Below are 13,337 nucleotides of genomic sequence, written 5' to 3'. Positions count from 1 at the left end.
AATATTCTCTCTTTTTCTCGCTCTCTCTGTGCTAACAGCACAATCAGGCCTGCTGGAACAAGAAGCCTAGAGAGGGTTCTTCAAAAACAACAACACTTCCAGATACCAGTCTCTTGTCAGTAATCTTAGAGGGGGAGAACACAGAGAAAAAGAAGAAATGCAGTATTTTACTGTCAATGCCCTGCCAGCACCCTGTGAACCAGTGTTTAAGGGTCCTGTGGATTCTTTACAGATATTCTTGCTTGTTTTAATGACATCATTGAAAAGGTGTTTCTCCCAATACTGAAATTTCACTGTATTTGTCCTAAATGTGTGTATTTTTAGGGATTATGAAAGCAGTTTATTACGGAAAAGTGCAAAGTCATTTGTTTTCTTAATGCTAAGGTATGTTTCATGCCACACTTCTAAAAATTGACATGTTTTCATATTTATTTGTGACTAGAATACAGGCAAATTAGTTACTTAAGACAGTACTTAAGTTACTGCTGTTTGTAAACAATTTCGGGAAGTTCTGCATCTGACATGAAAAGAATGCTGTTGAACCATAAGGTGTACATTAATCATGTTTATCCTACACTTAATATTATGTCAGTGCATCAGACAATATCATAGTCATGTAAAGAATTAAAAATAAGTGCCTACAGTCACTGAAATACATTATATGTATTTAACAAAAACAAGAATTCTGAATTACTAGGCACTGATATTTAGCAGTTAGAGTACATGATATAAATTCATCCTTAATTCTTGGCTAACTCAGTTATGAGGAGAGAGCACGATACCTGCAAACAATTGTTCAACATCATCTAGAGCCTACAACATTTGAAGATTTTGCTGCTCAGGTTTTCTGCCCAGCACCTTATCACCATTTGCCCTCAGAGACAGGTAAGAAGTAACAAACAATTCTTATAAAATCTTATCTGAAATGCAGTATCCTTACTTATAAAGACTAAAAATTCAGACCTGTAGACATCATGAAGAGTTGCCAGTAATTGGAAAGAACATACATGCTTGAGAACATGGGCAAAGTTGGGCAAACTTAAATCTTTATTCTGTTTTCTGGCATCATGTGCTAATGCCTGGCATTAAGATGTGGCAAGATGCTTTAATACAGCAACCAGACCCTGTATTTTTGCAGCAAATTTTATCACGTTTCCCTGTGTAAATCTGCTTGGAAACATTGGTACTGTCATCTAGGCTAGTTCAGGTAGAAACATTTTTAAGTGCACTTTCCTCATAAGTTTCAAGGCTCACTACATGTTTAGAATGTAAAGTTTTAAACTGAAAATATGAGTTTCACAGTCTTAATTTTGTTCCCAGGCTATTAGTCACAAAGTTGGTTTTAAGGTTATTTTTACTTTCCAGTAAAATTCCTGTTTTATAAGAGGATACTGCATTTTTTTGTTACTAATAAGAAAATCGGTAAAAGAAAATTAGTAACTCAAGGCCTTCCTGTTCTGACATTTCTTGAACTCCTTATGATTATTTCATTATTTCCCCTCTTTTTAGATCATTAAATATCAGTTCTGTTTATCTGAAGGTAAGACAAAGTGTCCAAAAAACCCTTTGTTCCTCTTACTTTTACTAGACCACTAAGCTTGTAACCAAACTGTATGCAAACTTTCCTTGTTGCCCTTGTTCACACTAAAAAGAATTTCACACTGATTGAGAAGTGACCACTATATTCTCTAAAAGTTTTAGTCTTTTACTAACCTCAGGTCTGCATGAAGCACTAACACTGGTTCTGGGATTAAGGTAACTAATGATAGAGACAGCTGTTGAATGAGTAACACTTTATTGTGTTGACCTTTGTTTCTCAGCATGAACAAGTAGTACTGGATGGCAGTGGTGTGTTTTGTACCCTGTACTGTCTTTCATTGATGTTGTAAGACATTCTACAGTGATAACCTAGGAGAGATGGAGAAGAAGAATGTGTAACACTCTAAATCCCCTGTTCAGAAAAACCTTATTTAATGATAATCAAAGTGCTTGCATGGAAAACCTGTAAATCTAAATGAATTAAATTTAAATAGTTTGGCAAGTTGTTATCTGAAAATTTGCTTCTCAATTCCAAAATATATACAGAAATAAATTCTGAATTATACAAGAATTATGGTAGGACTACAGAAAGAATGACTGAGAGATGTTAAAATGTTGAGGCTCCTTTACTTTAAAATACAAACAATAACTAGAAATGACATGCAGTGTCAAAGTATAATAAGTGGTGTAATTATGCTAGTGGAAATAGTTGAGACCAAAGGTAAACAAAATTTAAAGTAAGTTATTTAATATAAGCAATATAAAAATTAGCAATGTAATTGAAAGTATGAAAACATTTGAACAGGAAAAATCTGTAACTAGAAACACTAAAAACAAACAAACATGAAAAACAGTAACCAGGGATAACAGCCCTTGCCACATTTCCTCTCAGTATTCTTAGTGAATATTCAGCACCAAACACTAGTATGTATTCTAGTGCACTTGTTGAAGTTCTGCCTATTCCTTTACAGAAGTCTCATTCCAAGCCAAGTCATTCTGCCCTTTTCCTCTAATTCATTCTTTCAGGGTGAAGCAAGGCTGCTTTTCTGTGCTAGTTTGGTGCATCAGTATACTGCCACTGTAGAGTGTATACTTGACTACAGTGGCAATCCTGTATTCTTTCAGAATTGGTATTCTCTAGCATGATCTGAAATGAGGTTATGATGTTTTAGAAACTTGATTTTAACTTAACCTTTCTATCAAAGTTAGTAATTTTCTGTAGGAATCTCATTAATAGGTGCTTGTGATGTGTTTCACATCTGCACACATGCATGTGTCTGCATGCCACGAAATACGATGACCTGTCCTGGGAGCCACATTCTTCTGGATCTTGCGTTGTGCAGTGGAAGTGACCAAGACATCAGTGTCAGGAGCAGCCAGCAGCTTCCTAGGACAGACATGCAGCACAGTGTGACCCAGAATCAGAGTCAGTCAACCTGGCCCCACACCTGTCTGACTCTGAGCTTGCGTTGCAGCCAAGGGAAGCTGGGGATGCTCTGGCAGTCCTGCTTGCAGCTTGATCCCTGTTCCATCCAGAGGTCGTGGAACTCTGGTACTCAGATCCAGGACAGAGTGCCTGGAGTAGCACCGAACCGTCTGCCTCCAAGCTGGCTCCAGAGGGTACAAATTCTAAAGCCTGAGGCAGGTATAAAATAACATTGCAGTCACCTGCCAGAAAGGTTACCTCAGGACTTGGGGTTAGCCTGGAAACCACTGGTTTCCAGTTCTAGCAGAACCTGTGAGCTATGTTGCTGCAGATGACCCAAGTCTCTGATGGACTGTCATTCCAAGGAAGAGTTCACCAGCAGTGCTATTGAAAAAATAGATACCCCTAAATTTCCAGGGCCTCTGCAAGAGGTGAATTTCTTAAAAGAGGTACAGAGTACTGAACTGTGCCAGGATTACACACGGGAGTGGTACTGGAGTCCTACCTGGGAATCCACACGCATTCATCACCCTCAGGATGACTCAGACAAAACCTTGCAAGCTCCCAGCCAGATATGTCCATGTCACTTGAAAATTTCTAACCAGCTTCTAAGAATACACATTTTTTAAATACAAAATATTTCATTTACGTATGGGGCTTCTTTTAATAAAAAATTATTGCCCTGAAGACACTAAGAAAAAAAAATCCACATTTTAGCTATTATAGACTTAATTCTTTTATTGGATCATGATCTTCATGATTACAACTTCTGAATATGTTTAATTTTATAAAATCCTCTAGACATTTTTTCATCTAAGAAAGAACTTAGAAACTACGAGACTGCTACAGCTCATCACCAGGTGTTACCATTTTGTTGTTGTTGTGATTGAGTTGGCCATATTTTTTTCATTTGAGCTATGAAAATCAGAGCAAATAAAGAACATGCCATTCAGTAGCAAACTGTGTTTTCTCAGATGGACTTATTTTATCAAAGGCTCAGACATCAGCAAAAGCTGTTTCCTTTTTTATTGTGGCTGCTTTTCAGTACAATGTGATTGTGGCAGCTGCTGTTTTATCTAGAGGCTTAGTTTGCTCTGTCAAAATATCTGACAAGTCCACCTTCCCATGTGTAGGAACCTGACTAGTGTAGTGAATGTGTACATTTAAAGAAATTGAGATTTACTTGTACTTAATCACAGAATGCAATTCAGTTGCCTCTGTGTTTTTTACCTTGCGCTGTTTCTGTTACATTGAGTAACTGCAAATACTCTGCTAAATAGAGTAACTCGTCCTATGCAGATATTGAGTGAACCAGATCTCTGTGACAACAGAATAGGTTGAGGGAACTGTCAATGATAAGCTCAATTATATTGAAGGGTATATTGACCTCATGATGCTAAGATTCTGATCTTTAAAATGTACTCATGTCTTGGGTTCGTTTTTTTCTGTCTTCTTTTGTTCCCTTTCTTACTAAGACTAGTACCTTATTACAGTAAATTTCTAAAGGAGAGGTCTCTCTACGTTCATCATAGTATATTCCTTGTGACAAAAGCATCAGGTTTTTTGGTCCCAATAATCATTCCTGTATTTTCAAGCCTGAATTCAGAACAGTTCTGTTGTCCCACTCCCAAAGTAAGTAGGGTTGCCACTGTACAATCAGGGAAGCAGGAGAATGTAGAGGCAATGATGCATCAGCCTTGCACAATCAAAAATCGAGCAACAGCTTGTATTTTCTTCTGCTACTTCCTTGGTGTGAAACGCCGTAACTAATAATCTTTTTTGGCTGTGTACCACCCCTTCACAGATGAGAATGATGGTGCTTTTGTCACTGTAGAAGGATCTGAGTCACACTTGGTGGTGGTGGTTTGTGATCGAAGTGAAGCTGAAATACAGAAGTGAGGGCTCTGTGTCTGGCAGAGCTGGAAGAACTTCTCATTATCCTTTCTCCAGTCCAAACTTAGGACTCTTATTTTATTCCAAATCAGAGCAAAACCTCAAAACGTAGTGACATTTTCCGAAGAATTCATATTGGAATGGCTGAAGCTGAAATATTATTGTCCTAACGTCAACCACTTGGGTGAAGTTACACTCAGCACTTTGAGATGGTAAATTCAGTGTGGACTACTAGAAACCCAAACAGATCAGCTTTCTACATTTAATGAAATGGGTCTACTGAAAAAAATAGTATGTTTGTTAAATTAAAAAGCATCCCATGCATACACACAAGGGGATAAAATTAAATTTTAATTCTGACATTCCCTAGTTTTTAATTTAATTTTTTTTACTTTATTTTCTTATAACATTTGCCTTGTGTAATTACTTCCATTTTTGTTTTAAAGTATAGGGCAAAATAGAATTTCTGTAACACTGATTAACAGCATCAGGGTAGGTTGCAAACTGCAACCTCTAGAGCCACCACCTCCTGCGGACTGAGATAGGACACTAGTTTGCAGGAATGGTAGGCTCTCTTAGCTCTGCCTCAGTCTCCACTAGTGGAAAGACTGGGAATTTTGCCAGTGGGTTTCACTGTTATTTGGCAGAGGGAAATAGGCTTACCTAACACACACACATGGTTCCAGCTAGGTTCTGAAGAGCATTCTTCACTGGACATCAACTTGGCTGCTGTTTTGCCATAAACTTAGTCTTTTTTGCTGTGTTCTTTCTCATGCCTCTTAGTTCTTTCTCTTCTACCCAGTTCTGGTCTCCCAGGTCTTTAGACCACCTCTTCCTCACCTTTTTGCCTTGCTTTGCAGACGCTTTTGCAGTCTTTCTACATCTGCTTCTTGCTTCCCTTCCTCATTGCACAAAATTAGTGAGAGACTTGACTTGATTCTAGCAAGGTTGCTGAGCATGTTAGACAACTTGGCCAGATTTGGACAGAAATTTGTAAGAGTGGTGAAAAGCACAAGTACAAAAACGATTGCCCTCTTCCTTGAAGGCGAGGTGGGACATGCTGAAGTATCTCAGAAGACCATCAAAATTCACTGACATGCACAAATTATATTTTCCCCTGTGGTCATTCACAGACACAGCACTCAGGACAGTGTTGACCCAGACAACAAAGTATGATAAAACCAGAACTGAGAGTAGTCTTACCATGCAGAACCCTTTCAGGCTTCTCCTTGGTGAATTTTTCACCTTTGAAAGTCAGAACTGATGCACAAGATTAGTCATGACAGTGCATATGTTATGATAGCTCCAGATTCCTCCATCTCACCTCACTTCTAATTTAGTCTGTGTGTAGTTAGGATTCCATTTTAGATTTAAATAGTTAATTTCTGAGTCAAATAACCAACATACTATCATTAGGAGATTCTAAGTTTTTCAAATGGAGTGTGAAAATGTTGCGTTTCAACTTTGTTGACCCACCTCCTTCTTCAGAAACAATTGAAATGGCTTTGCATTATGACCCTAAAAAAGCATAGCTGATCAGGCTACAGTATTTGTTACTTGTCAAATCTAAGAGCAGAAAAATATGGATCGCTCCAGATGCTTTCTGCCTCTTAAAAATCCAAAGACATTTATTTTGTTTGTGTTTTATAGAACCTTCTGGCTTCAAATCATTTGTCCATAAAGCCTTCATATATAACCCTATTATTATATTTTGGATAACTAAATATTTTGTTGTGGTTTAAGAATGGTATTTTCCAATTCAGTGTTCAGACTGAAACCACTCCAAACCATGTGCTGCTTGATCATTCCCCCTCCCCTCGGCAGGCTGGAGAGGAGAATTGGAGACAATAAAGGCACGGGTTGAGATAATAACTATTTACTGGAAACAGCAATAAGATAAGAAAAGGAACAGCAGCAACAACAACATTAATACTAATGACAGAAGGTACAAGAAAGAGGCGAACAATTCACGTGGACACAGACACACCCTATGCCTAGCAATATCCAAGGGTTTTTCCTGCCTTGCCATGCTGATTTGGAAGGGAGCCCTTCCCCCATCCCTGGAAAATGACACAAAGTTGCATAGAATAACCTATGTGTCCTGGCCATGGTGCCTTCTGGCTACTGCAGAAGTCAACCCTGTCCTGGCCAGAACCAGGATGTTTTCTGCCCCTTATTCTATACCATCTCCATCATGACCAGATCCTACAACTTCCAACTATATACACACATCTTCATATATATGTGAGCATCATTTCCATAGTCACTGACCATCCCTCCAAGGTGTCTGTTGACTTCCTTCAATGACTTTGGGTTCAGTTCATCCTAGATATCATCCAGGGCAGGAGGGCTGGTGTGCTGCCAGGTGGTCACAAGCTGCACCAGGAGCTCACAATTGGAGCCATTCATACTCATTGTCCACAGTAGTTCTGGCATACAGTGGCAGTGTCATTCACCAACCACTTTTATACAATTCAACATTACAGACTGTTCTAACCCAAGAATCAAATTCCCTGGAGATACACATTGTGTTTCCCTGTCCCAGGTGCACCCAGGTCCTTGAGCAAAAACAATTCCATGCATGGGCTTGCCTTTGCTTGAGGTGGGATTAATCCAAACTGTCTTCCCTAACACATTTCTCATATGTTCCACAGGGACTTTATATCCTTCTACAGTACATTGAGGTTTTGATTGGGCAGGGCAAGCAAGGTAGATCCTCTAGTGTTAACTAACCAGGGGGCCTGCCCAAAATGCAGATCCCAGTGTTGAAGGTCTCACCACCTGTTGCTTTCAATGTGGTTTTTTAACAGTCCACTGTACCACTCCATTTTTCCAGACTGGTGCAGGATACAGAGTATGATGCACCCACTCAGTATCATGCTGGCCCAGGTGCCTATGAGGATATTTTTTATATGAGTCCCATTGTCCAGTTTTGTTCTTTTGGGGGTGCTATGCCACCACATGAACTGCTTTTCAAGGATGGTGTTCTGGGCAGTGATGTGAGGCACAGGGTGTGTCTCCAGATATCCAGTGGTTGTCCCCACCATTGTGCTTGCCTAGGCAGATCTGTGGGAGTGTGATGTAATCAGTCTGCCAGACCTCCTCACATTTGTATTTCAACCCTCATCCCCACACCAAAGAGGCTGTACCCATTGAACATGACTGATTGCAGTGCATGTTTCATGGCTATGGATAACCTAGGATTTAATGTGCACTGCTCAATCACAAGCCCATCTGGATGTTGTATTTCTTCCCTGATGACCAGTGTTATGGGCCCACTGAGTCACATATAATTCACCCTTACGTTCCAGTCCAGATCCACCTGAGATACTTTAATCTTGGCAGCACGATCCACCTGTCCATTGTTGCAATGTTCTTCAATACACAACTCCAACCCCCCATACCATCAGCAACCAGAAAATGAAAAAGAAAGGATACACTCTCTTCACTGATGGTTCCTAGCATTTTGTAGGCATACATCAAAAATGGAAGGGTGATGTATGGAGTCCTACATGGCGAGTTGCAGAAGCTATTGAGGTGCAAGTTGGATCAAGTCAGGGTGCAGAGCCTGAAGGCCATCCAGCTGGCCTCAGGTGTCACTGAATGAGAGGAATGGCCAGCACTCTACACTCTCATGCATGGTGGCAAATGCTCTGTGAGAGTGGCTACAATGGTGTAAAAAGAGTGATTGGCTGTGCAGAAGGAAACCGTCTGGGCCACTGAACTGTGGCAAGACATCACTGCCTGGATAGAGAAGCTGGCTGTAAAAGTACATCATGTAGATGCACACACATCTTCTGTATTGCTCCTCTCTGGAGCTGCCACAGCATTCTCCTTGCAAATACTCTGTCACTTTATCAGGGTTGCACAGGTGAACTGCTAAACCACTGGAGCAGAGAATTTCCCCCAAAACTGGCTTGTTCTCTCCCACACTCTATGCTACTCATGGCCATCCACCCTCAGGGCACATCTCTGAACAACCTCCCTAGAAATCTCTGTCTTGACTCTAAATATGGTGTAGACTGCACTGAGGAGACATGGCAGACTTAGTAACAAGAGTATGCTTTCCTTAGCATCCAGCAGGAATTCAAAATTCTCAAGCTGTTTTAACAGGTCCAAAGGAGGAAAAGGGGGTGAAAAGCTGGGAAAAATTATCTTCCCCATTTCCCTCCACAGACCGAGTGTGATTATTAATGGACTCCAAGGACTAATGCCTGAGATAGGAGAGAAACACTGAATACATATCCCAAATTACTTTCACTGCCTTTATCTTACCTACAGCAACAAAGCAATCCTGATCCCTCTCCTTGCTCTGAAAAAGAGCACCATTATGAGCACATAGTGGATATACAAAAACATTTACAGGGTTAGGTACCACACCCACATGAGCAGATCAAGCAACGCTGTGACCAGTAGGTCCAGACCTAATACACCAAATCAAATCAGATTAGATCAAATTTGTTTTCAACCCACACAGGGCAGATCTGTTGTTATCTCAACCCTTCATGCCTCACATTGGGCACAAAAGAGGGCTGTTGTGTTTTATGAGTGATGTTCTCCAATTCTATGTTCCCACTGAAACCATGTGCTACTCCATCACTCCCTTTCTCCTCAGCAGGCTGGAGAGGAGAATTAGAGGCATAAAAGGTAAAGCTGAAGAGAGAAGAACGATTTTTACTGGAAACAGCAATGAGATAAGAAAACATACAGTACCAACAGCAGTGCTAATGACAGAGGGTACAAGAAAGAAGCAAACAATTTGATGTAGGTGAACCACCCCAGATTAATACCCAACCACTCCCTCCACACACTACAATGACCCAAAAGTGAGCCCTTCCCCAAAAAATGACACAAAATGGTATAGAGTAACTTCCAGGTCCTAGCTATACCCCCTCCTGGCTACTGCAAAAATTACTCCATCCTGACTAGAACCAGGACAATTGTGGAGAGAGATAAAAGAGAATAGCATTTTATACTGAAAATATTAAAGCTCTGAAGGGGAAGCAAAGCCTGCAAAATTTTTATATACCATGTTTAATATCTACATGTGTGTATGAGTGTATGTATGTATATATATGCTTATCTAAAATCCAAAGAAATTTAGTTACTAATTAATCTGTTAATTTCTGTCAGACTTTAAATATATTTTAAGTGCTGTTATTCTTCACTCTTCTGGTGTAGTATGTTCAGATGTGAAAATCACTTTAAATGGCTTCTGTTCTTCAATTGCTCTAAGTTTCATTTTAAAAAATGTGGTTAAATGTGAATTTGTGCTTTTGTCCACAGAATTAGAAATAAAATTTTAAGCTACGACTGGAATAATACTTTAATTGAAATAATGGGGCAGACTGAGGTTTTCTTTAGCTAACAACCCATGATAAAATTTCACACTAGGGTTTAACCCTTCAATGCAGTCTAACTAGCTTAAAACTAGCTGCTTTTGCTTCTTTGCATGATTTCAGGAGTCTCATGTTAAGATTGGCTGTAATTTTAACATATTCAGTACTGTGAAACAGCTGGAGAGCAGAAGCCATATATCAAATTGCCATTTGTTTTTCCTTCTCAGTTGTGTGTATGTGTGTGAGTATTTAGCTGTTTTCACCAATGTTAAGCAAGCATTTCAGACAGTGTTTAGGATGTATCTCAGTTGCTATTAATAAGGTTGTTGGATCTGGATAATGTCATAGAATTCTTTTCTTTCTCTCTCCCTTCCTTTTTTTTTTTTCTTGTAATGCTTAGTTGGTAAGTATGATGCCGTATTTCAGAGCTGTTGCTTCATTGCACATAACTAACCCATCACTCTCTTTAACCTGTAGCATGAGCAGCAATTGCATAATGAAATTCGAAATTCTGTTTTCTGTGCTCATCTGTTAATACCCTTCAATCTCTGCAGTTCGTGTCTCATGTCTCACACCTGTTATCTTTTATCTTTTCTCCTCCCCCTTCCTCACTTCTTTCCACTCCTCCTTCCTCATCACTTCTTCATTATCAACAAAGAAAGAAATGCTGTGATATTTCTTCTCCTTCCAAAACCTCCACTAGAAAGCATTGGCCACATCAAGGTAAAGGGCAAAGGCTTGAAACGGAAGGTCTTTCACGCTAGCTGTGAATGGTATGCTGTGCAAAACAACAACGGTTATTTTCTATTCTCTAATTTACACCATTTGAAATGCTTTAATTTCTTGTAAAATCAGAACAAGATAGAATTTCAGAAAATGCGAATGCATGTTTCCCTGCCTGCCTTTTTCTATAAGGCACGGTGAGTCAGGCATTATCATGCTTTTCCAGATTGTTTGGCAGTGAAGTACCTAGTTCATGAACAAAATTACTGTCACCAGCTGGGGAACAAATAACAGCCCTTTCTCTCCCCTGTCACTCTGATGGGTCATGTCAGTTTGAAGATAGAAAGTACCGTGCTGTTGCTCTGGAGCAGGCAGGTGAGGGACCAGGCGAGAACAGCCAGGTTGCTAAATACCACAGGTTTATGACAATCTTTTAAATTTACTCCTAGACTTTTTGCGTTATGACCTCATTTGATTTTAGAGGAATCTTTCAAAATAAATTATGACCAGTTTTGAATGGTTTTTGCACCCTTTATATGTGAAATGTATACTGAGGCAGAGAGATCTTCAGTTCTGATTATTGCATTATTATTTTAAAGAATTACCAGTAATAGCATGATGTGGAAGAAATAGCAAGTGATTTCTGGCTTACTGCAGTCCGCAGGGGTTTCTCCATTGACACCTGCAGGACCAGGCTCTGTCTCTAAATTATATGGGTTAGAAGCCTTCAGAGGCAACTGAGGTAGTTGAGTTCAATCACACTGTCAGTCTTTGTAAATGGCTAATGAAAATGCAGTTTAGTTTTATGGACGGGAGTTCATAGTGCTAATTTTCTGTAGCATGGGAAGAAGAATGTAATTTTGATTTCGTATTTGCTCCTTTTCCTTTTGTACTTCTATGGAAGAGTTGGAGACAGGCTGTTTGTAGGAAAGAGCCTCGTCCCTTGCAGTGAGGCCTCTGGGGTCACTGCAGTGTAGCTCTGGGCACTGGGCTAATGAATTACGTAACATCTCAAATTCATCTTGTTCCTTTTACAAAGAAACATTAACATATAGTGCATCCAGTTAGTACAATCTGTTCAAGCTTCTGCCTTGTGGGCCCTGTAGGAATTTGCCTTTTGAAGCACCAACTAAAGTTGGTATGGGAGAAGATGTTTTGCTCTCTCAGTTGGCCCCCAATTCACTCCATCTCTATCAGCAGCATTCCTAGAGCTCCCTTCATGTGCAATGAGCTGTTAACCTTCATATTCTCATTAAAGACTGGATTCTTCTGGGTTATGGTTTGAGTAACGATTCCCCATCCCCGTTCCAAGGGAACTGGAGATGTTTGCTTTCCTGGTTAGCAGGAGGACACTGCCCACTTCAGTGCTGCCTCAATTGTTCAGAGCAAGAGGGTTCTGCAGTCCCATAGCTCAGTGGTTTCTGGAATCATCTTTTCTGTAGGGGTGGATTTGTGGCAGTTGCTAATTCCATGAGCAACACCATCACCCACAGCTGGTAAAGGGCTAGGCAATGCTGTGGCAGTGACAACAGCACTGAAATTCCTGTCTGCCCCTTGCTAAGAGATCCCGTGCTGCGAGTGAGGAAGGCGGCACTGACCCGTCTGGTTCTTGCTGTCCTCTGTAGGCTTCTGCCCAGAGACTCAGCCGGGAGAAACTCCAGCAGCAGCAACAGCACAGGTGGATGGAACAGACTTAGCCTCTCCAATGTCTCCTCGGACTAGCAAGAGCCGCATGTCCATGAAACTGCGCCGTTCCTCTGGCTCAGCCAACAAGTCCTAAGTGGCAAGATGCCTGCAGCTTTCTAGTGAAGAGCAATTGGCCACCCTTCCCTCAGCGACTCACCGCGTTTTGGGTTTTTTTACTGCTCACACCTTTCATTCAAGGACGATGTCTCTCGTGTGTGTACCCGTGCCCTGCATACTCCTTTTCTGTATGTTTATTTTAAACAGTGACGCTGGAATTTTACTTTAATATCTTAGATTTGGTTTTTTTATATCAACCTTCAGTCTCCCTGTTTTTTTTCCTTTGCAATGCAGTTTGTACCCGGCACCTTTTACCTACTTGGATGATTATGGATGATTAACTTTGGGTTTTAACTCTGGTTGATCTTGAATCAACATGGAATTGGAAACTGCAGTTAGAGTACACTGTATTTATTGTGCCCCCATTGCAATTTTCTCTGTAACAAAGAAAGAAATATGTACAATTTGAAAATGAATGTACAATTTTAAATTGAAGTTGCATTTGTAAAGTCTTTGTCAGATGTCACAATGTTAATGCACAAGATGTGTACAGATTATTTATGTTGAGAATAAAATAGTTCAATGGCCTTTCAAGCATTACAGAATCCAAATGAAATAATTCGCTCATAGCACCCTTTCATCATAAAGCAATGTATCGTTTCATAATTCTGCAG

General features: G+C 40.1%; 1 protein-coding gene across 5 annotated transcripts in view; it reads left to right on the top strand.

The window, feature by feature from the left end:
- RALGAPA1 (Ral GTPase activating protein catalytic subunit alpha 1) overlaps nucleotides 1-12,700 on the top strand; it is a 131,049-nt gene extending 118,349 nt beyond the window's left edge. For 2 of the 5 annotated variants that reach the window (XM_062495983.1, XM_062495980.1), the window contains 2 exons: nucleotides 761-880; nucleotides 12,538-12,700. In XM_062495983.1, the coding sequence (XP_062351967.1) occupies nucleotides 761-880; nucleotides 12,538-12,700 (283 nt within the window). Of the gene's footprint in view, nucleotides 1-760; nucleotides 886-10,855; nucleotides 10,971-12,537 lie in introns of all 5 variants that reach the window. The other 3 variants (XM_062495984.1, XM_062495982.1, XM_062495979.1) reach the window with 2 other exon arrangements.
- The last annotated feature ends 637 nt before the right edge of the window (nucleotides 12,701-13,337 follow it).

This window comes from Cinclus cinclus, chromosome 6 (genome assembly GCF_963662255.1).
Source record: "Cinclus cinclus chromosome 6, bCinCin1.1, whole genome shotgun sequence".
NCBI classification, from domain to species: Eukaryota; Metazoa; Chordata; class Aves; order Passeriformes; family Cinclidae; genus Cinclus; species Cinclus cinclus.
The sequence above is the reverse complement of the archived record's forward strand: the minus strand, read 5'-3'. Positions and strand labels throughout refer to the sequence as shown.